The sequence below is a fragment of the Nerophis lumbriciformis genome, linkage group LG16 (genome assembly GCF_033978685.3).
Source record: "Nerophis lumbriciformis linkage group LG16, RoL_Nlum_v2.1, whole genome shotgun sequence".
Lineage (NCBI taxonomy): Eukaryota > Metazoa > Chordata > Actinopteri > Syngnathiformes > Syngnathidae > Nerophis > Nerophis lumbriciformis.
Genome location: NC_084563.2, coordinates 23,990,254 through 24,015,357, shown reverse-complemented (window position 1 = coordinate 24,015,357; position 25,104 = coordinate 23,990,254). Strand labels below are relative to the sequence as shown.

The window sequence follows — 25,104 nt, the reverse complement described above, 5'->3', positions numbered from 1 at the left end:
ACTTGGTATTGGATCGATGCCCACATTTTAAGTATGAGTAAAAATAACATAAAGTATTGAAATAACAGAAGAATAAGTGGTTATTACATTTGAACATAAGCGGTAGAAAATGGATGGATGGGTAGATAGAACAGAAAGTAACCAATTATTAACAATAAATTGACAAGTAGATTACCGTAAATTCCAGACTACATGCTGCTACCTTTTTCCTAAACTTTGAACTCTGCGGCTTATGAAATGGCGTGGCTAATTTACGGATTTTTCCATAATACTATTAACAAACCATTTAATGCTTTCAACCGGAAGAAGTGCCGTCCATCTTCTAACCGTCCACTGCTGTTCTACTCGTATGGATTCTTCATTCATCACTATAAGCCGCATACATACATACATAGATACATACATACATATATATATACATATATATATATATATATATATATATATATATACATATACATATACATATATACATACATACATACATACATATATATATATATATATACATACATACATACATATATATATATACATACAAACCCCGTTTCCATATGAGTTGGGAAACTGTGTTAAATGTAAATATAAACGGAATACAATGATTTGCAAATCATTTTCAACCCATATTCAGTAGAATATGCTAGAAAGGCAACATATTTGATGTTCAAACTGATAAACATTTTTTTGTGTGCAAATAATCATTAACTTTAGAATATGATGCCAGGAACACGTGACAAAGAAGTTGGGAAAGGTGGCAATAAATACTGATAAAGTTGAGGAATGCTCATCAAACACTTATTTGGAACATCCCACAGGTGTGCAGGCTAATTGGGAACAGGTGGGTGCCATGATTGGGTATAAAAGTAGATTCCATGAAATGCTCAGTCATTCACAAACAAGGATGGGGCGAGGGTCACCACTTTGTCAACAAATGCGTGAGCAAATTGTTGAACAGTTTAAGAAAAACCTTTCTCAACCAGCTATTGCAAGGAATTTAGGGATTTCACCATCTACATTCCGTAATATCATCAAAGGGTTCAGAGAATCTGGAGAAATCACTGCATGTAAGCAGCTAAGCCCGTGACCTTTGATCCCTCAGGCTGTACTGCATCAACAAGCGACATCAGTGTGTAAAGGATATCACCACATGGGCTCAGGAACACTTCAGAAACCCACTGTCAGTAACTACAGTTGGTCGCTACATCTGTAAGTGCAAGTTAAAACTCTTCTATACAAGGCGAAAACCGTTTATCAACAACACCCAGAAATGCTGTCGGCTTCGCTGGGCCTGAGCTCATCTAAGATGGACTGATACAAAGTGGAAAAGTGTTCTGTGGTCTGACAAGTCCACATTTCAAACTGTTTTTGGAAACTGTGGACGCCGTGTCCTCCGGACCAAAAAGGAAAAGAACCATCCGGATTGTTATAGGCGCAAAGTTCAAAAGCCAGCATCTGTGATGGTATGGGGGTGTATTAGTGCCCAAGACATGGGTAACTTACACATCTGTGAAGGCACCATTAATGTTGAAAGGTACATACAGGTTTTGGAGCAACATATGTTGCCATCCAAGCAACGTTACCATGAACGCCCCTGCTTATTTCAGCAAGACAATGCCAAGCCACGTGTTACATCAACGTGGCTTCATAGTAACAGAGTGCGGGTACTAGACTGGCCTGCCTGTAGTCCAGACCTGTCTCCCATTGAAAATGTGTGCACATTATGAAGCCTAAAATACCACAACAACTTAAGCTGTACATCAAGCAAGAATGGGAAAGAATTCCACCTGAGAAGCTTAAAAAATGTGTCTCCTCAGTTCCCAAACTATTACTGAGTGTTGTTAAAAGGAAAGGCCATGTAACACAGTGGTGAACATGCCTTTTCCCAACTACTTTGGCACGTGTTGCAGCCATTAAATTCTAAGTTAATTATTATTTGCAAAAAAAAAATTAAGTTTATGAGTTTAAACATCAAATATCTTGTCTTTGTAGTGCATTCAATTGAATATGGGTTGAAAAGGATTTGCAAATCATTGTATTCTGTTTATATTTACATCTAACAATTTCCCAACTCATATGGAAAAAGGGTTTGTATATATATATATATATATATATATATATATATATATATATATATATATATATATATATATATATATATAGATATAGTTCGGTACGGCTAATATGTGGGAAATATTTTTCCCTAAAATTTTGTGGGTGCGGCGTATATGCCGGTGCGCTATACAGTCTGAAAAAATAGCGTAATAACAAAAGTTTTAAACAAAATAATACAACCGGAAATTATATAATATGTTACTGCATAACCTAGCAGCGACAATAGAAGCATCTGTAACCTGTATTGAAAAAGTTATATTATCATATATATATATATATACCAAATAATATATTATTATATGTGTACATCGTTATAGCATGAGGCTGCAATATATATCGTGGTAAAGATAGCACCCATCCGTACTCTGTATGCAACCTGTTTAGCCTGGTCCTCCAGTGATGATAATACTTGTAAGAAATTTAGTTTTTTTGCCGCAATGAAGAATTATTGAGTTAGGAGAGCGGCACCACACCGACATGGAGACTGACAGTTTGCCGTTAGCCGCCTCTGTGGCAGCTATTTCTTCCGGTGGACGGGCTGAGCATCAAAAATAGGAATCGATGTTTAAAAACTTGGAATGTGACACCTGGTTCCCATCGATGCCCGACGCCAAGTCCTACCATTATTCTGACCGAACCCAGGGTTTAAGATAAACTTTTACCGCCTTTAGGATAGTTTTTCTCACCTTTTCTTGATCATTGTGAGAGGTTAATATATCATTACATCATCTACATATTGTTGGCTGCCTTCTTCAAAAGACTAAATACGATACTTCCTGAGGTTTCATAAACGATTACTCATTTTGTCGTCAAGTTATCTTCCCCTTAGGTCTTTTCTTTCAAACTGTTGCCTCTTATCGAATGGTTTCTCATTAGCCCCCGTGGCTTTACCTTTGCTGCGGTCGCCGCTAATAACGTCAGGTCTCGGCTTAACAGCACATGCGGTTTTATACTGCTTCCATAAGTCTTCACGTGAGTGAATTTTAAAGTGACGTGTCAGACGCTCGTCTTTAACCCTCCATGTTTAATTATTGCAGAACAAGTTTGGCAAACTACAAGTGAAATGTCTTCTTCTGACATGCTGAAGAAAGTCCCTCTTTGCACACAACAGGCAGCACACGCGGTATCATGACACCACAAATATGCAACCATACTGTAGGGAAGGGAAAGGTTGAAGCCACAAAAGCAAGACCAAGGACTTTATTATTATCAGCTCATTTTATTGGTTGATTTATTGTAATTATTGATGTGACGTCATATTTACCATTATTGCCCAAGTACCACATTAAACATTGTTCAATGCTTAGTAAATAATCAGCACATGTATTTTGGGACCAACAATAGTCGAAGTATTCTTTCCGGTCTTTTTTCATTCTTAACATTTAAGTAGAACATTTAATTACTGGCTGGACAACTCCCTTTCTTCATGCGAGGCCGTCACAAATGTCTGAAAAATGTCACGTTTGTCTTATCGTTTTGGTAAAGACGTTATAGGGCCTAAAAGTGTGACGTGGAAACGCATTGCATTATATGTATATATTAAGGGTGTAACGGTACGTGTATTTGTATTGAACCGTTTCGGTACGGGGGATTCGGTTCGGTTCGGAAGTGTACCGAACGAGTTTCCACACGGACATATTAAGTAGCGTACCGCATGTTGTGTAAACAATGCACACTGAGGCACAACACACGGCATGCTAGCAGCGACCGGGCTACTACAACATGCAAAAGCCAGAGCTGGAAGACCCTCCTGCCTCGTTAAGATCTCCCGTTTGGGAACATTTCAGTTTCGCGGTACGATACAACAATGGATAACATCGCTTCAACGAAGAGAAAGACGAACAAACACAGCTCCCACCGCATTCAAGCAACCTCTCCTCGGCGAGTCCGGCAGGGCTAAAGCAATAACAAATGTTTTTAAAGGAGCAGACTTAAGACCATATTGCATTAAAAACTAGATTTTGACCCACTTCTATGGTGGAAGAACAATGAGCCCATATATCCTCTTACTGCCAAGTTAGCCAGGCACTACCTCGCCATACCTGCTACCTCCGTGCCCAGTGAAAGGGTATTTTCCACAGCTGGAGACATTGTAACTGCAAGCAGGTCTGCTCTTTCTGCAGACAATGTGGATAAACGGATTTTTCTGGCAAAAAAACATGAAAATTGAGTGAACGTCACCAGGGTTAAAGGCTGGGGGGGAAGAAAGGTTAATCTGAGGCTGAGTTGACTTGAAACGGTTTACTGTTGCACTTTTTGTATGGAGAAGAAAAGTTTTGTCATTTTATTTAATCTGAGCAACAACTTGAAGCAGTTTAATGTTGCACTTTATATGTGGAAATGTTGCACTTTATATGTAGAAAGGTTCTGTTAAGAAACCAATTCTGAGCCTTATCTTATTTAGTTGTTTTGTAGTGTTTTATATATGTTGACTGCATTAACCCTGGCAATCAACCCTGTGTGTATATGTATGTTATTGTTATGTTAAAAGTAGGCATGTCCGATTATGGCTTTTTGCCAATATCCGATATTGTCCAACTCTTTAATTACCGATACCGATATCAACCGATATCAACCGATACTGATATCAACCGATATATACAGTCGTGGAATTAACACATTATTATGCCTAATTTGGACAACCAAGTATGGTAAAGATAAGGTACTTTAAAAAAAAATTAATAAAATAAAATAAGATAAATAAATTAAAACCATTTTCTTGAATAAAAAAGAAAGTAAAACAATATAAAAACAGTTACATAGAAACTAGTAATTAATGAAAATTAATAAAATTAACGGTTAAAGGTTAGTACTATTAGTGGACCAGCAGCACACACAATCATGTGTGCTTACGGACTGTATCCCTTGCAGACTGTATTGATATATAATGTAGGAACCACAATATTAATAACAGAAAGAAACAACCCTTTTGTGTGAATGAGTATGAATGAGTGTAAATGGGGGAGGAAGGTTTTTTGGGTTGGTGCACTAATTGTAAGTGTATCTTGTGTTTTTTATGTTGATTTAATAAAAAAAATAAAAAAAATTCATACCGATAATAAAAAAAACGATACCAATAATTTCCGATATTACATTTTAATCGGCATCTCTCGTTAAAAGGATAAAGCCATTGTTTACAAATTTTGGTAAATAAATAACCAGAAAATGTATATTTTGTTTTTTTCTTACTGTACCGAAAATTAACCAAACCGCGACCTCTAAACCGAGGTACGTACCGAACCAAAATTTTTGTGTACCGTTACACCCTTAATATATAGACATACGTGCGTACATACATACATGTATATATATACATACACTGTTGGCGGTAACACACTTTTTGTGTCTTTTTACGCAATGAAATCAGAAAAGACACGCATTTCCGGAAGTCCGTGCGTCCCCGGGACGCAGATTTGATTTTATTCTTGTACCGGAAAGTTCATTACTTTGAAGACGTAATGAACTTTCCGGTACAATTTCTTAAATTTTGATTCACCGAGAGTTTTATCAATGACAAATACGGCCTCAGTTTGCACTCGGACAACTTTACCGCGAGGAGCTGTCAAAAGAAAGACTTCATGGTAAACACAAAGGTGAGTGTAAGGTCAACCTTTTTAACTTCATCCTGTGCCATTTCCCCAGTAAATGACTTGTTTCAGTCTTTGTGAATCCATGGAAACGTCACTTTTATCTCCCGCTGTGTCGACATCGTCCGAGGATGGAGACAGGCTAGCTGTTAGCTTCAAGCAAACCAGCACCCGACCAGACTCCTCCACCTCATAAACATACTTTGCAGGTCAACAAACGGGGAAAATATGTGCCTTTTGAAGTGTTAATGTGCGAAGAGTGTTCAAAAGGAGTCTCTTGGAGAAGTGGCTGACAAGTTAGCAAGTGTTGCTCGCATCGCTGACATCGCCGTCATTGTTTACTGAAGCAGAGATGCTGACTGTGCGTTATGATAAACGTGCATGCTTCGCCAGGCTTTGCCTTTTATCCATAGACTTATCAGATAAACTTTTTTTATTATCTATAGCAGGGTTGTCAAAAATGTGACCCGGAGGCCATTTGTGGCCCGCAGCTAATGTTTTAAAGGCCCAATAGACATTCTAAAAATATTATTAAAATAAACAAAAACATAACAAAAGTGGAATACAAAAGCTTACAGATGAATTATAATTTAGAAAAAGTTGCAATGTTGACTAATAAAACAAAGCTGTTTTTTTTTCTTTAAAACTTGTCATTGCTCAAAAGATAATATTGAATCAAAATAAAAAATGTTTCATGAATTATTAACCTATCCAAAGCTCTGATTACTTCACATCAAATATTCCACTTTGAAAAATATTTTTGTGGAAGATTTTGCATATTTTTTGTGTTTGCCATAAAAAAACAAAATGTTCGACAAAAAGGGCAGAAAACAAACAAACAAAAAAACAAAACTTAGAATTGACGGATAGATGTGAAGTGGATGAGGACTCTAGATATTTAAGCATTAAATAACTCATGTATGTATGCCCTGGCACACCATTATCATCATTTCATGACCGAAGCAAAACATTTTTTACACTTTTATACTGAAATAAATACACCTACAACTTATTAAACAAAAAATATAGAAAAAAAATACCAGCAGCGGTAAAGTTTAGATCCATGAAGGAAAGAAGAAATTGAATGAATGTTTATAACTGAATACATTTACATAAAAACATTTTTTTTTAATTAATTAGGTAACGTTTATGACAACCTTTTCTCTAAACACAATATAAAATGTGAGATATAAGAGGATAATGCATACATTTACCACTTGTTTTCAAAACGGTTACAAAAAAATGGGACGCAAAAATTTACTGTGGGACCCCATTTTTATGACTTTTAAAAAAAACTATTAAAACCTGTACTTAATGGGTAGATCTGAAATTAATCTAGAGATGTAAATGTTGATAGATTATATAATACATAATAATATATAACTTATTTTCAAAAAAATTGTGAGTGGGGGACCTTTTGGATTGCCAAGAATTTTAGTGGGATTTTTTTAATTTATATTTTTTTTAAACTGTCATTGCTCAAAAATTCATAATAAATTAAAATCAACATTATGAATTATTGATCTTTTTAAGGCTCCAATTATTAATCTTTGCATCTTTGCAAAAAGTTCTACATTTGTGTTTTTTTTCTGTCAAGATGGAGGGATGAGTAAACATTATGAGATATAAAATGAACTTTTAAAAATTATTATTATTTTTTTTTTAAAAACATTTTTATGAGAGAGGCCCTTCTGTGTCCCGGGACCAAACTTGAAGGGACCATGAACGGTAAATTTATATATATTTTTTAAATACAAAACCCAAAACCAGTGAAGTTGGCATGTTGTGTAAATGGTAAATAAAAACAGAATACAATGATTTGCAAATCCTTTTCAACTTATATTCAATTCAATAGACTGCAAAGACAAGATATTTAATTTTCCAACTGAGAAACTTAATAATTTTTTTGCAAATAATCATGAACTTAGAATTTAATTGCAGCAACACATTGCAAAAAAGTTGTCACAGGAGCATTTTTTACCACTGTGTTACATGGCTTTTCCTTATAACAACACTCAGTAAACATTTGGGAACAGAGGAGACCAATTTTTTAAGCTTCTCAGGTGGAATTCTTTCCCATTCTTGCTTGATGTACAGCTTAAGTTGTTCAACAGTCAAGGGGTCTCCGTTGTCGTATTTTAGGCTTCATAATGCGCCACACATTTTCAATGGGAGACAGGTCTGGAGTACAGGCAGGCCAGTCTAGTACCCGCACTCTTTTACTATGAGCCCATGCTGTTGTAACACGTGGCTTGGCAATGTCTTGCTGAAATGAGCAGGGGCGTCCATGACAACGTTGCTTGGATGGCAACATATGTTTCTCCAAAACCTGTATGTACCTTTCAGCATTAATGGCGCCTTCACAGATGTGTAAGTTACCCATGCCTTGGGCACTAAATAACCCCCATACCATCACAGATGCTGGCTTTTGAACTTTGCACCTAGAACAATCTGGATGGTTCTTTTCCTCTTTGTTCCGGAGGACACGACGTCCACTGTTTCCAAAACAGTTTGAAACGTGAACTCGTCAGACCACAGAACACTTTTCCACTTTGCATCAGTCCATCTTAGTTGAGCTTGGGCCCAGCAAAGCCGGCGGCGTTTCTGGGTGTTGTTGATAAATGGCTTTCGCTTTGCATAATAGACTTTTAACTTGGACTTACAGATGTAGCGATAAACTGTAGTTACTGACAGTGGTTTTCTGAAGTGTTCCTGAGCCCATGTGGTGATATCCTTTACACACTGATGTCGCTTTCTGATGCAGGACCGCCGGAGGGATCCAAAGTCACGGGCATTCAATGTTACGTGCAGTGATTTCTCCAGATTCTCTGAGCCCTTTGATGATATTACGGACCGTAGATGGTGAAAGCCCTAAATTCCTTGCAATAGCTGGTTGAGAAATGTTGTTCTTAAAACAATTTGCTCACGCATTTGTTCACAAAGTGGTGACCCTCGTCCCATCCTTGTTTGTGAATGACTGAGCATTTCATGGAAGCTGCTTTTATACCCAATCATGGCAACCACCCGTTCCCAATTAGCCTGTTCACCTGTGAGATGTTCCAAATAAGTTTTTGATGAGCATTCCTCAATTTTCTCAGTCTTTTTGCCACTTGTGCCAGCTTTTTTGAAACATGTTGCAGGAAACAAATTCCAAATGAGCTAATATTTGCAAAAAATAACAAGGTTTCTCAGTTCGAACATTAAATATCTTGTTTTTGCAGTCCATTCATTTGAATATAGGTTGAAAAGGATTTGCAAATCATTGTATTCTGTTTTTATTTACGAATTACACAACGTGCCAACTTCACTGGTTTTGGGTTTTCTATTTACATATGGAAAATGTTTGGACACCCCTGTTCTATAATGATGAGGATGTTATTTATTTTAGCTGTGAAATCCAAAAAGTTAGCAGATCATCGATGACAGTGATTCATAAACTGTGGTGTACGCGGACTCCATCTAGTGGCGCGCCAAGGAAGCACTTAAAGTACAGTGTTTTATTTTCCTATATTCAAAGAAGGGTTGTACGGTATACCGGTATTAGTATAGTACCGCGATACTAATGAATCATATTCGGTACTATACCGTCTCTGAAAAGTACCGGTTTAACATGTTAAAAGAGAAAGTAACCTGATATTAACAGTAAATGAACAAGTAGATTAATAATTCATTTTCTACCACTTGTCCTTAAAGGCCTACTGAAATGCGATTTTCTTATTCAAACGGGGATAGCAGGTCCATTCTATGTGTCATACTTGATAATTTCGCGATATTGCCATATTTTTGCTGAAAGGATTTAGTAGAGAACATCGACGATAAAGTTTGCAACTTTTGGTCGTTGATAAATAAGCCCTGCCTGTACCGGAAGTAGCAGACGATATGCGCGTGACGTCACAGGTTGTGGAGCTCCTCACATCCGCACATTGTTTACAATCATGGCCACCAGCAGCGAGAGCGATTTGGACCGAGAAAGCGACGATTTCCCCATTAATTTGAGCGAGGATGAAAGATTCGTGGATGAGGAAAGTGAGAGTAAAGGAATAGAGGGCAATGGGAGCGATTCAGATAGGGAAGATGCTGTGAGAGGCGGGTGGGTCCTGATATTCAGCCGGGAATGACTAAAACAGTAAATAAACACAAAACATATATATACTCTGTTAGCCACAACACAACCAGGCTTATATTTAATATGCCACAAATTAATCCCGCTAAACAAACACCTCCCCCCTCCCGTCCATATAACCCGCCGATACAACTCAAACACCTGCACAACACACTAAATCCCACAGCCCAAAGTACCGTTCACCTCCCCAAAGTTCATACAGCACATATACAGTGGGGCAAAAAAGTATTTAGTCAGCCACCGATTGTGCAAGTTCTCCCACTTAAAATGATGACAGAGGTCTGTAATTTTCAACATAGGTACACTTCAACTGTGAGAGACAGAATGGGAGAAAAAAAAATCCAGGAATTCACATTGTAGGATTTTTAAAGAATTTATTTGTAAATTATGGTGGCAAATAAGTATTTGGTCAATAACAAAAATTCAACTCAATACTTTGTAATATAACCTTTGTTGGCAATAACAGAGGTCAAACGATTACTATAGGTCTTTACCAGGTTTGCACACACAGTAGCTGGTATTTTGGCCCATTCCTCCATGCAGATCTTCTCGAGAGCAGTGATGTTTTGGGGCTGTCGCCGAGCAACACAGACTTTCAACTCCCTCCACAGATTTTCTATGGGGTTGAGGTCTGGAGACTGGCTAGGCCACTCCAGGACTTTCAAATGCTTCTTACGGAGCCACTCCTTCGTTGCCCGGGCGTTGTGTTTGGGATCATTGTCATGCTGGAAGACCCAGCCACGTTTCATCTTCAAAGCTCTCACTGATGAAAGGAGGTTTTGGCTCAAAATCTCACGATACATGGCCCCGTTCATTCTTTCCTTAACACGGATCAGTCGGCCTATCCCCTTAGCAGAAAAACAGCCCCAAAGCATGATGTTTCCACCCCCATGCTTCACAGTAGGTATGGTGTTCTTGGGATGCAACTCAGTATTCTTCTTCCTCCAAACACAACGAGTTGAGTTTATACCAAAAAGTTCTATTTTGGTTTCATCTGACCACATGACATTCTCCCAATCCTCTGCTGTATCATCCATGTGCTCTCTGGCAAACTTCAGACGGGCCTGGACATGCACTGGCTTAAGCAGGGGGACACGTCTGGCACTGCAGGATTTGATTCCCTGTCGGCGTAGTGTGTTACTGATGGTAACCTTTGTTACTTTGGTCCCAGCTCTCTGAAGGTCATTCACCAGGTCCCCCCGTGTGGTTCTGGGATTTTTGCTCACCGTTCTGATGATCATTTTGACCCCACGGGATGAGATCTTGCGTGGAGCCCCAGATCGAGGGAGATTATCATCGGTCTTGTATGTCTTCCATTTTCTGATAATTGCTCCCACAGTTGATTTTTTCACACCAAGCTGCTTGCCTATTGTAGATTCACTCTTCACAGTCTGGTGCAGGTCTACAATTCTTTTCCTGATGTCCTTCGACAGCTCTTTGGTCTTGGCCATAGTGGAGTTTGGAGTCTGACTGTTTGAGGCTGTGGACAGGTGTCTTTTATACAGATAACCAGTTCAAACAGGTGCCATTAATACAGGTAACAAGTGGAGGACAGAAGAGCTTCTTAAAGAAGAAGTTACAGGTCTGTGAGAGCCAGAGATCTTCCTTGTTTGAAGTGACCAAATACTTATTTTCCACCATAATTTACAAATAAATTCTTTAAAATTCCTACAATGTGAATTCCTGGATTTTTTTTCCACATTCTGTCTCTCACAGTTGAAGTGTACCTATGATGAAAATTACAGACCTCTGTCATCATTTTAAGTGGGAGAACTTGCACAATCGTGGCTGACTAAATACTTTTTTGCCCCACTGTATTTCCCCAAAGTCCCCAAAGTTACGTACGTGATATGCACATAGCGGCACGCACGTACGGGCAAGTGATCAAATGTTTGGAAGCCGCAGCTGCATGCGTACTCGCGGTACCGCGTCTACGTATCCAACTCAAAGTCCTCCTGGTAAGAGTCTCTGTTGTCCCAGTTCTCCACAGGCCAATGGTAAAGCTTGACTGTCATCTTTCGGGAATGTAAAAAATGAAACACCGGCTGTGTTATCCGGCACAACAGTCAGGGGGTGCATTCTACGGCAGGGGTGCGTTATTCGGCACAACACCTGCCGCAATACACCGCTTCCCACCTACAGCTTTCTTCTTTGCTGTCTCCATTGTTCATTGAACAAATTGCAAAAGATTCACCAACACAGATGTCCAGAATACTGTGGAATTTTGCCATGAAAACAGACGACTTAATAGCTGGCCACCATGCTGTCCCAAAATGTCCTCTACAATCAGTGACGTCACGCGCAGGCGTCATCATACCTAGACGTTTTCAGCAGGATATTTCGCGCGAAATTTGTTGCAATGTTAAGATTTCATCATTGATATATAAACTATCAGACTGCGTGGTCGGTAGTATTGGGTTTCAGTAGGCCTTTAATAATGTTGACAAAATAATAGAATGATAAATGACAATATGTTACTGCATATGTCAGCAGACTAAATTAGGAGCCTTTGTTTGTTTACTTACTACTAAAAGGCAAGTTGTCTTGTATGTTCACTATTTTATTTAAGGACTAACTTGCAATAAGAAACATATGTTTAATGTACCGTAAGATCTTTTGTTAAAATAAAGCCAATAATGCAATTTTTTGTGGTACCCTTTATTTAGAAAAGTACCGAAAACTACCGAAAAAGTTTGGAAATAATTTTGGTACCGGTACCAACACAGTGTTGCTGTTCAAACTGTTATGTTACAGTGGCCAAACATATTAAATACACGTGTTAAATAAAACCTCTGCCGCGTTTTTATTTGGGACAACACTAATTGATAAGGGTGTAACGGTACACAAAAATTTCGGTTCGGTACGTACCTCGGTTTAGAGGTCACGGTTCGGTTAATTTTCGGTACAGTAAGAAAACAACAAAATATACATTTTTTGGTTATTTATTTACTAAATTTGTAAACAATGGCTTTATCCTTTTAACATTGGGAACACTATAATAATTCTGCCCAAAAATAGAAATAGCTCTGTGTGTGATGGATGTGAGCCTAGGCTGATCAGTGCAACAGCAGGCAATCATGAATGCTAAGGATAATAATAACATACATATACACACAGGGTCCATTGCCAGGCTTAATGTGGTCAACATATATAAAAAAACCAACTAAATAAGATAAGGCTCAGAATGGTTTCTTAACAAACCCTTTCTACATAAGTGTTTTTTTGATTGATTGAGACTTTTATTAGTAGATTGCACAGTACAGTACATATTCCGTACAATTGACCACTCAATGGTAACACCTGAATAAGTTTTTCACAACATTAAGCTGCCTCAAGTTGTTGCTCAAATTAAATAAAATGACAAAAGTTTTCTTCTACATATAAAAAGTGTAACATTAAACAGTTTCAAGTCAACACAGCCTAAGATTAACTTTTCTCCCCCCCCCCAGCCTTTAACCCTGGTGACTTTCACTCAATCTTCATGTTTTTTGCCAGAAAAATCAGTTTATCCACATTGTCTGCAGAAAGAAGAAGTGGGTCAAAATCTAGTTTTTAATGCAATATCGTCTTTCACCATGCTTTCTGTGACCAACCGGACCAAACTCACACGCATTACAAACATAGCAGCTAAAATCCTCGGCCATAATAACACCCAACATTTCAGATTTAAACCACAGGTCCATCACTCGACTGGCAAACACAATAGTCCAGGATATCACTCACCCACTACACCAGTGGTTCTCAAACTTTTTTTGTCATCCCCCACTTTGGACAAGAGGGAATTTTCAAGCCCCACCTGCCCCCATCACCCAAACAGAGCGCTAATGCCAAGCTTTAACATTTTCAAATTTATTGAACATCAAGTTGTATACGTTCAAGCTCAATAACATAAAATAACATCAAGTTCAATAATAAATAAAATAACTGTGCAGCTGTGGTATAACTTGCATCAAGTTCAATAATAAATAAAATAACTTCCATCAAGTTTAATAAATAAAACAAAAGTGTTATAACTTGCATCAAGTTCAATAATAAATCAAAAAAAGTGTTATAACTTGCATCACGTTCAATAATAAATCAAAAAAAGTGTTATAACTTGCATCAAGTTCAATAATAAATCAAATAAGTGTTATAACTTGCATCAAGTTCAATAATAAATCAAATAACTTGCATCAAGTTCAATAATAAATCAAAAAAAGTGTTATAACTTGCATCAAGTTCAAAAATAAATTTAAAAAAGTGTTATAACTTGCATCACGTTCAATAATAAATCAAAAAAAGTGTTATAACTTGCATCAAGTTCAATAATAAATCAAATAAAAGTGTTATAACTTGCATCAAGTTCAATAATAAATCAAATAAAAGTGTTATAACTTGCATCAAGTTCAATAATAAATCAAAAAAAGTGTTATAACTTGCTCACGTTCAATAATAAATCAAAAAAGTGTTATAACTTGCATCAAGTTCAATAATAAATAAAACAAAAGTGTTATAACTTGCATCAAGTTCAATAATAAATCAAATAACTTGCATCAAGTTTAATAATAAATCAAATAAAAGTGCCACTTTGCAATCTTCGCAAAAAAAAAAAGGAGGAGCTATGCATTTGGCAAGACAGGGCAAGTGACAGCACTTTTCCCTGGGAGAGCCACCTTGCTTCACTGTGAAACAGCACGGCTGTATGATCAGCTCCCATTTCCTCACACAGTGCAGAGAACAGTCGCGCTTTCAGTGGTCGTGTTTTGATCTAATTTACCGCGCTCACATCTGTTAAAACCTCATTGAGTTCGGGGCTGAGCTGCCTTGACGCGAGTGCTTACCGGTGAATGACACAGTGTGCCCGTCAGATTTTTGATTTTGTTTCTCTGCAGGCGCTGGCTCTGGCTCGACAACCTTTGAGGTGCGAGTCACAAATGTATATATTTGTGTAATTGTGATCCACACATTAGCCTGCTACCCATCTGCGCGAAAATTTGTTCCGCTTAGCCCCGCCCCCATTAGTTACTGTTGCTATGTCTGTCAAACTTTCGCTCGTACCGAGAAATATAAAGCCTACAGTAAAAATAAGTACCGGTAATTTCCATTTATTTATATAGCGGATTTCACAGACAGAATCACAAAGTGATTTACAGTGTGTATAGAAAATGAAAGCATAGTAAAAAAAATAATCTAAGAATATAATAATAAAAAAAACATTTTAAAGTGAAATTTCCTCCCGTTCCTCGCGCCCCACCTGTCATGTCTCTATTCCCCACCAGTGGGGCGCGCCCCACACTTTGAGAAACGCTGCACTACACCAATACATCATCCCACTACCATCAGGGCGCAGGTACAGAACCATCAAATTCCGAAGGGCCCGCCTCAGGAACAGCCTGATCCCTGCAGCTATAGCCGCCCTTAACAGCAGGCCCGGCCGACCTGTCTGACAAGCCCATAAATGTGTTTGTCATGTATGATGTCTTTTTGTTATGTGATGTGTAATGTCTAGGGATGTCCCGATCCAGGTTTTTGCACTTCCGATCCGATACCGATATTGTTTTTGCATTTTCGATCCGATACCGATACTGACCGATACCGATACTGACCGATACTGGCCTATCCGAGCATGTATTAAAGTTTAAAGTTATTTAGCCTACTTAGTTGTCAGAATCATGTTGAAAAGGGTTTTAGTAACAAGAAACTGGCCTGTTTATTCAAGGATAAACACAAAATAGACAAAATTATACATGACAAACAGAAATGGCATCATTGAACTAGGGCTGGGCGATATGGCCTTTTTTTAATATTGCGATATTTTAAGGCCATATTGCGATACACAATATATATCTCGATATTTTGCCTTAGCCTTGAATGAACACTTGATGCATATAATCACAGCAGTATGATGATTCTATGTGTTTTGATTGATTGAGACTTTTATTAGTAGGTTGCACAGTGAAGTACATATTAACACCCCAATAAGTTTTTCAACTTGTTTAAGTCGGGGTCCACTTAATTGATTCATGATACAGATATATACTATGATCATAATACAGTCATCACACAAGATAATCACATTGAATTATTTACATTATTTATAATCCAGGGTGTGGAGGGGGGCGCCGGATGTAAGTGTCAGAGTTTGATATGAGAATAAATCTAAAGTTAAAATATAGGGTAGAAATGCACCCATTTGCAGGAAATGTAGTCTTGATTTTCAAAATTTTCTTTCAAGGCTTGCATGTCTACATTAAAACATTCTTCTTCATACTGCATTAATATATGCTACTTTTAAACTTTCATGCAGAGGAGGAAATCACAACTAAAAAAATGACTAATTTTTCCATACGGTGTTGATGTGAAAATTTTTGCCTCGGCATTTTGATGGTGTGGACGTGTGGCACCGAATGGAGATAAGCGCCTCGACAGACGTCACAATATTTGAACAATGATGACGAAAACTGTTTTCTCTGTCGTGTCCGTGTGTCGAAAATTGTTATGCGCTTATTTTTTTATTAGATTTTGTGCGTGGCATAGATTTGCTATGCGCAGAGGACGTTTAAACAGTGCGCAATTGCACAGGCGAGCACCTTAGAGGGAGCGTTGCTCGCACGGCTGCGCTAGCATCACAGCTAACGTTAGCCATGCTGCTACCTCTCTGCTCGGGGAGGACGTATACGTATGTGACGTATGACGTGACAGTATGTGACGTGTGTAAGAAGGTGCGCTCGCTGTCTGTGAGAGGGAGACACAGGAAAGAGTGAGAAGAGCCTGTCGTGTAATGCCAGCAGCTAAAAGCAACTGTGTGAGAATTCACAGACATGTGGATGTGTTGAAGGTGTGCTGGAAAATGCGGAACGGAAATTACGGAGCAGCAGAAAAGTGGAATGTATTATTTAAATAAGTGCGTTGGAAAACACGGACCGGAGTTTTTTTTTAAACTGGACCTGGATCGGCATTTTCCTATGCCTTGCCGATACGCAATTTTTGGCAAATATCGGCAGCCGAGCCGATCCAAATATCGGATCGGGACATCCCTAGTAATGTCTATTGTTTAAATGTACGGCAGTGAAAATGAATTTCCCCACGGGGACCAATAAATCTATCTAATCTAAATCTGCTGCTATAAAAACACCAACGGCATTTGTTATTGCTTTAGCCCTGCCTGACTCGCCGAGGAGAGGCTGCTTGAATGCGGTGTATGCACGACGCTCGTCTTTCTCTTCGTTGAAGAGATGTTCACTTGGGGCTGGTGCTGCTTCAAATGGGTTCCCATGTTTTTGACGTGTTGCCAGAAGCATACCCTACTGCTGCTGAACAATGTCGACAAACCGCTTTCGCTTTGTTGTCATAGCCCCGTCGCTGCTAACATGCCGTGTGCTGTGCCTCGGTGTGCATTGTTTACACAACGTGCGGTACGCTACTTAATATGTCCATGTGGAAACCCATTCGGTACACCTCCAAACCGAACCGAAACCCCCGTACCGAAACGGTTCAATACAAATACACGTACCGTTACACCCTTACTAATTGATAAACAGTGTTGCTGTTCAAACTATTATGTTACAGTGGCCAAACATATCAAATACACGTGTTAAATAAGTGAATGTGAGTGTGAATGTTGTCTATCTGTGTTGGCCCTGTGATGAGGTGGCGACTTGTCCAGGGTGTACCCCGCCTTCCGCCCGAATGCAGCTGAGATAGGCTCCAGCACCCCCCGCGACCCCGAACGGGACAAGCGGTAGAAAAAGGATGGATGGATATAAAACCTCTGCCGTGTTTTTTATGATTACTTAAGCCTACTACGTTACTGCGTTTTAATGTCGGCCCTTATGATGGTACTTGGGGAGCGAAGTGTTGTCTAAAGTGATACTTGGTGAAAAAAGATGTTAGCAGCACACAGCAAGCAAACATGACAAGCAGGCTCACCTCAACCTTTGTTTTATCAACATGCTAATGTGTACAGCTCTACTAATGACATTGGAGTGTTACTTTCAAAAGCAAAATTAAAGTATTGCTAGAAACATAATTTTATATGGGACTTTATTGTATTATATGTATGGTACATGTTCCAAAAAGAAAAAAGCATAAAACACCACCAGAATTAGAGATATTACAAGTCAAAGTGATGAATCTTAGTGTTACGCTCATGACTTGGTGTAACTAAACATTACCCTATAAGTTGAAGGCAATTGCATTTTATTGATATTTGAAATGTATTCAATGTTTATAAATGAATATTTAAATATACTAAATGTAAAAAAGGGAATAAATATTCAAAATAAGATTATTAAATGAAATCTAGTTTGGTTACGCCATCATGAGCGCAACACAAGGTTGTAAAAGTTTCAACTACAATTCTAAATAAGATGTCAAAAGCGAACTGAAATCAAATACACACAGCTTAAAGCAGGGGTCACCAACCTTTTTGAAACCAAGAGCTACTTCTCGGGTACTGATTAATGCGAAGGGCTACCAGTTTGATACACACTCAAATAAATTGCCAGAAATAGCCAATTTGCTCAATTTACCTTTAACTCTTTGTTATTATTAATAATTAATTATATTTATCTTTGTGGAAACACTGATCATCTTAATGATTTCTCACAATAAATATATATATAAACAGATAAATATCAATATGCAACACTTTATTTTTTATATTTTCTCTAAGTGCACATTTTTCAAATTGAACATTTTCAAATGATCACTTCTAAGACAGTCTTGTGAAATCACAATATCCCATTTTAACTAGCTAGCCACTAACATTTTTTAACAAATCATGAATTACTTTGCACCATGTTTGTACAAATAATAACTCATTTAAAATACAAAAGTCAATTCTCAAATGTTTAAATAAATCATGTCACACTTTGAACTGGACACCAAATCTGTTATCTGTTTCTTTGTCAGTTAGTGAAGACCAAGTCTTTGAAATATTTTCTTGGATTTTCAAATTCTATTTGAGTTTTGTTTCTCTTAGAATTGAAAGCGAGACCAGCTTGCTAGTAAATAAATACAATTTTAAAAATAGAGGCAGCTCACTGGTAAGTGCTGCTAATTGAGCTATTTTTAGAACAGGCCAGCGGGCTACTCATCTGGTCCTTACGGGCTACCTGGTGCCCGCGGGCACCGCGTTGGTGACCCCTGGATTAAAGATTGATCAATACCGATTTAAATTTAGTAATACATAAATATGATGATTTATCAAAATATAAAAGAAATATACCTGAACAGAACGCTCATGATGGTTACACCAAAAAATAACGCTATGAATCGCATTTTTCCAAGTTGTTGGGGCATTTTTATGCTATTTCCAAGCATCTCCTTTTTATTATCGTTGATTTTAAATGGTCAAACTAATGCATATTATATATGCATGCCCTAGTAAACAAAAAAAGTCATATTTATTTTGATTGTTCCATGTTGAAGTACATTTGTGCAGGTGGGTGCGAATGTACCCATTACCAGAGCTGTACACTAATTCATTAATCAACTCAGTCTTTCACTCACTCAGCCCTCACTTCTTGTTGAACAACTTTTTGTGATGACTCATTTCTTGGAAAACCAACAAGGACTGACTTCAGTTTTCATTAAAATAAATAAAAGCAAAAGTTATCCATAATTTAAAAATGTTCTCACCTTCTCTCCTCCTTGAAGTAGAGCACAGGCTTTCTTCTCGACGAGAACATCATGTTTTAAAAGTCATTCATCTAACAGTGGCTGTGCTTTGCTTTCTTTCAAATGTTTACCATTGTGGCATCAATGGACTAAATGACTCCATGGACTTGGCCAAGAATCAGCAAAAAGTGACAAGATTAAAAATGTAGTTTTTCAGGAAGCTGCCCGGTGTGTACACGTAGCATGCTAGCATACCTGCACCTAGCTATGCTAACGCGCTAGCTTCAGGCTAAAAAGCGAGACGTGAGTCGCCGTGACAGCGCCACGCACCGACCGCTTTTTAAAGGTGTGAACCGACACGGACCAGCAGTTTGAAGACATACACACAACCAGGCATTTTTTTCCCCCAAGAATAATTTCACATTAAGAAAACATCCGGCGATAACAGGTCCAACGTGTACGGGTTCGAATAGGAACAAAGTGGACGCGGAATCAAAGTTCCTACCTCTTTAAACCCTTGGCCATGTCCAGGGCAGCATTTTCCCCAAACAATTATTGCTTGTGTCACGCGTTTCCTGCAGTCCAGATTATTTTTTTCAATTTAATGATTTTAAAAGGTTAGATGTCGGGAGTTTTTCTCCGGTGTCGTGCGAAATTCTCTCTCCCTGGAATATTTGTATCCCTACCGCGGGAGCGCGCATGGGGGCGGAGCTTTGTGGCTCGTTCAGACAGCGGCAGCACTTCCGTGTTATTAGCGATGTCAATGATTATAAATATTCATTTATTATTCATTAATTTATTTATTTCAGGCAATGACATAAAGAAGTACAAAGTTAATATAGTGTAAAAGGTAATGTATGCATACTTGCCAACCTTGAGACCTCCGATTTCGGGAGGTGGAAGGGTGATGGGGGGCGTGGTCGGGGGCGTGGTTAAAAGGGGAGGAGTATATTTACAGAATTCACCAAGTCAAGTATTTCATATACCTATATATATATATATATATATATATATATATATATATATATATATATATATATATATATATATATATATATATATATATACATAAACTGTGTTTAGATCATTGATACTTCATACTTGCATAAATAAATCTTAAGGAATATAACATAACTTGGCTTCTGAGAGCTTCAAAATGTAATGAATACAATGCTAAAGTTGTTGATAAACAAGCAAATATTTTAATAACTAAATATGGTCATTTTAAATGAATCATCATGATCATTTAAAATTAATTATTTCCAATATTTTTATTTTAATGTATAATTCTATGGCTGGATGTAATAAGTAGTCAGAAAAAATACAAATAAAAATACAATTAATTTTGATGTTTTTAGCAAAATAAAGTAAAAATGTATTTATTTATTTATTTATTTTTTATTAATAAATATATTTATTTTTAGGTAAGATAAACATAATAATACAATGTATCTCTAGTCTGGATGATTTAGTTCTTGTCACCCTGTTGTCCTCCCGTCTCTTCCCCAAGGATGGCTCCATGAGCTGGGCAAACGCCTGGAGATGCTCTACGTCAACAACACGGTCGGCGGCCCGTCGGTGCGCAGCTCGTACATCGCCGCCCTTTTGTTTCACCCTCAGCAGCCTGACCAGCGTCGGCTTTGGCAACGTGTGCGCCAACACGGACGCCAAGAAGATCTTCTCCAACTGCACCATGCTCATCGGCGGTATGCCGAACGCCACGTATGGAATAACGTGATTGGGCAGGCACGCTGTTTATATCGTGGGAAAGCGCACGTGAAAAAAGGCTGTCCTCACTCAGGTCCGCATGGAGCTGGAGGGGGTGTGGCCTCCAGCTCCGGCTGAAAATTGGGAGATTTTCGGGAGAATATTTGTCTTGGGAGGTTTTCGGGAGAGGCGCTGAATTTCGAGAGTCTCCCGGAAAATTCGGGAGGGTTGGCTAGTATGAGTATGTAATGTATGATTGTTCAGTTTTGCTTGAAAGTGAGTGGGAAGAAGATAATTTATTTAATCCCACCCCCAGTTCTCCATTCAGTGATTATTCACATGAGTTTCACTCTTACTTTGTTCAAGGATTATAATACAGATGTTGTATCATAGTGGCATTACCACAGGTAACAATAATTATTACACTGTAACAATAATTTATATCAACAATGTAGGAATATTGAATATAGCAACAATGGTAATAGACAACATGGCAATAATGGTAATAGACAACATAGCAATAATGGTAAGGAAACATTGAGCACATGTTAACACTTTGAGACAGAGTATAGCAGCAGGTCAAATTAAAGACACTCATCTCTATATTTGAACCAGACCCCATGTTTGTATAATAGTTTAAATCGATTAATAGTTTGGCATTGCTTGGGTTGTAAGTCCAGTTTGTTCCATAGTTTTACTCCGCATACAGACACACAAAAACGTTTACGAGTGGTTTGAGCTCTTGGCAATAAGAAATATCCAAAGCCTCTCAAGTTATGAGCCTGCACTCGTCTTATAAAAAAACGTTGTAGATTAGGCGGCAATAATTTCTTAAATGCTTTATATAAGATTATTAATGTATTATATTTAACAAGGTCATCAAATTTGAGCAACTTTGATTGCATAAACAGATTATGAGTATGTTCTAAATACCCAACGTTGTGAATGATCCGCACTGCTCTTTTCTGTATTATGATCAGAGGATGAATTGTGTTGTGGTAAGTATTCCCCCATACTTCAACACAGTATGTAAGGAATGGGAGTACCAAGGTGTAGTATAGAGTACGGAGTGCATTTTCATTGAGGTATAGTTTTGCTTTGTTTATAATTGAGAGGCTTTTGGAGATTTTTGTTTTAATGTGTCTGACATGAGGTCTGACATATTATGTATACTTTTTATGCGATTAATAACACGAGTCCAACTTCACAAGTTTTGTTGTTGATGATGCTAAGTATCTACAGAATAAAACACATGATGTCAGTATATCAATTAAAGAAAATAGAGGGGGGGCACATTTTATGTCAGCACAGAAATATTAGCTTTGTCCCAATTCAGGGTCTGCATCCTTCGAAGGACACATCCTATGCGGTCTACAAAGTGTGGGTCCTAGCGAGAGTCCCCCAGCAGTGGCTTGAGCGATATGAATTGGGACAGTCTAGCATCCGGGACACTTCCTGGTCACGTCAGTTGTCCCCGCCCATTCTACGTCACGTATCTGCTGCTCAGTCGCACAAGGTTAAAAAATGGAATTTAAGTTATTTACTGAAATTGAGTGAGCCTATGACTTTACACTTTGTTTATTATATACATACAGTATATATATATATATATATATATATATATATATATATATATATATATATATATATATATTGTATTCTATTTTAGTTACTTTGAATTTACAACCCCTTGGCGCTGCTTTGTACTGTTTTTGTACTGTTTTGTACTGTTTTTGTACTTACTTTGATTATTATTTTCAACTGTTTGTAAATGTTGAAATTTATAAATAAAGGTTAATTTAAAAAAAAAAAGGTGTGAGCACTTTGTTTATTATACATACAGGTATATATTTTGCATTCTATTTTAGTTACTTTGAATTTACAACCCTCTGGCGCTGTTTTGTACAGTTTTTGTACTGTTTTGTACTTTTTTTGTACTTTTTTTGTACTTACTTTGATTATTATTTTCAACTGTTTGTAAATGTTGAAATTTATAAATAAAGGTTTGTATTAAAAAATTTTTTTTAAATAATTTTAAAAAAGCCAAATTGTTGCAACGACAGGATAGTTTTATATACAGGTAAAAGCCAGTAAATTAGAATATTTTGAAAAACTTGATTTATTTCAGTAATTGCATTCAAAAGGTGTAACTTGTACATTATATTTATTCATTGCACACAGACTGATGCATTCAAATGTTTATTTCATTTAATTTTGATGATTTGAAGTGGCAACAAATGAAAATCCAAAATTCCGTGTGTCACAAAATTAGAATATTACTTAAGGCTAATACAAAAAAGGGATTTTTAGAAATGTTGGCCAACTGAAAAGTATGAAAATGAAAAATATGAGCATGTACAATACTCAATACTTGGTTGGAGCTCCTTTTGCTTCAATTACTGCGTTAATGCGGCGTGGCATGGAGTCGATGAGTTTCTGGCACTGCTCAGGTGTTATGAGAGCCCAGGTTGCTCTGATAGTGGCCTTCAACTCTTCTGCGTTTTTGGGTCTGGCATTCGGCATCTTCCTTTTCACAATACCCCACAGATTTTCTATGGGGCTAAGGTCAGGGGAGTTGGCGGGCCAATTTAGAACAGAAATACCATGGTCCGTAAACCAGGCACGGGTAGATTTTGCGCTGTGTGCAGGCGCCAAGTCCTGTTGGAACTTGAAATCTCCATCTCCATAGAGCAGGTCAGCAGCAGGAAGCATGAAGTGCTCTAAAACTTGCTGGTAGACGGCTGCGTTGACCCTGGATCTCAGGAAACAGAGTGGACCGACACCAGCAGATGACATGGCACCCCAAACCACCACCCAACCATGCAAATTTTGCATTTCCTTTGGAAATCGAGGTCCCAGAGTCTGGAGGAAGACAGGAGAGGCACAGGATCCACGTTGCCTGAAGTTTAGTGTAAAGTTTCCACCATCAGTGATGGTTTGGGGTGCCATGTCATCTGCTGGTGTCGGTCCACTCTGTTTCCTGAGATCCAGGGTCAACGCAGCCGTCTACCAACAAGTTTTAGAGCACTTCATGCTTCCTGCTGCTGACCTGCTCTATGGAGATGGAGATTTCAAGTTCCAACAGGACTTGGCGCCTGCACACAGCGCAAAATCTACCCGTGCCTGGTTTACGGACCATGGTATTTCTGTTCTAAATTGTCCCGCCAACTCCCCTGACCTTAGCCCCATAGAAAATCTGTGGGGTATTGTGAAAAGGAAGATGCAGAATGCCAGACCCAAAAACGCAGAAGAGTTGAAGGCCACTATCAGAGCAACCTGGGCTCTCATAACAACTGAGCAGTGCCAGAAACTCATCGACTCCATGCCACGCCGCATTAACGCAGTAATTGAGGCAAAAGGAGCTCCAACCAAGTATTGAGTATTGTACATGCTCATATTTTTCATTTTCATACTTTTCAGTTGGCCAACATTTCTAAAAATCCCTTTTTTGTATTAGCCTTAAGTAATATTCTAATTTTGTGACACACGGAATTTTGGATTTTCATTTGTTGCCACTTCAAATCATCAAAATTAAATGAAATAAACATTTGAATGCATCAGTCTGTGTGCAATGAATAAATATAATGTACAAGTTACACCTTTTGAATGCAATTACTGAAATAAATCAAGTTTTTCAAAATATTCTAATTTACTGGCTTTTACCTGTAATTTATGTCATTTAATACACTAACTTGAATGAAAAAAATAAAAAATAATAAAAAAAGGTTAAAAAATGGCGTGAGCCTATGGCTTTGCACTTTGTTTATTATATATACAGATATATATTTTGCATTCTATTTTAATTACTTTGAATTTACAACCTCCTGTCGCTGTTTTGTACTGTTTTTGTACTGTTTTGTACTTTTTTTGTATTTACTTTGATTATTATTTTAAACTGTTTGTACATGTTGAAATTTATAAATAAAGGTTTATTTAAAAAAAAAATTCTTTTAAAAAGCCAAATTGTTGCAACGA

At 37.8% G+C, this 25,104-nt stretch overlaps 2 protein-coding genes across 5 annotated transcripts in view; one reads left to right on the top strand and one right to left on the bottom strand.

The window, feature by feature from the left end:
• The window catches only part of b4galt7 (xylosylprotein beta 1,4-galactosyltransferase, polypeptide 7 (galactosyltransferase I)), a 29,128-nt gene extending 9,081 nt beyond the window's left edge, over positions 1-20,047 (bottom strand). For 2 of the 4 annotated variants that reach the window (XM_061976830.2, XM_061976831.2), the window contains exon 1: positions 19,928-20,047. In XM_061976830.2, coding sequence (XP_061832814.1) covers positions 19,928-19,947 — 20 coding nt within the window. In that variant the 5' untranslated portion in view covers positions 19,948-20,047. Of the gene's footprint in view, positions 1-19,443; positions 19,888-19,927 lie in introns of those variants that run through there. The other 2 variants (XM_061976827.2, XM_061976828.2) reach the window with 1 other exon arrangement.
• LOC133617107 (potassium voltage-gated channel protein eag-like) lies at positions 5,503-22,696 on the top strand. The gene is made up of 3 exons (XM_061976832.1): positions 5,503-5,705; positions 20,933-21,128; positions 22,466-22,696. Exons 1-3 carry the CDS (start codon positions 5,691-5,693, stop codon positions 22,543-22,545), a joined length of 291 nt encoding a protein of 96 aa, XP_061832816.1. The 5' UTR covers positions 5,503-5,690; the 3' UTR covers positions 22,546-22,696.
• Positions 22,697-25,104: the final 2,408 nt, after the last annotated feature.

Coding starts and splice junctions, on each gene's coding strand:
- LOC133617107 (XM_061976832.1), top strand. Junction 21,129..22,465: donor CTGCACCATGCTCATCGGCG/GTATGCCGAACG, acceptor GTCCCAATTCAG/GGTCTGCATCCTTCGAAGGA.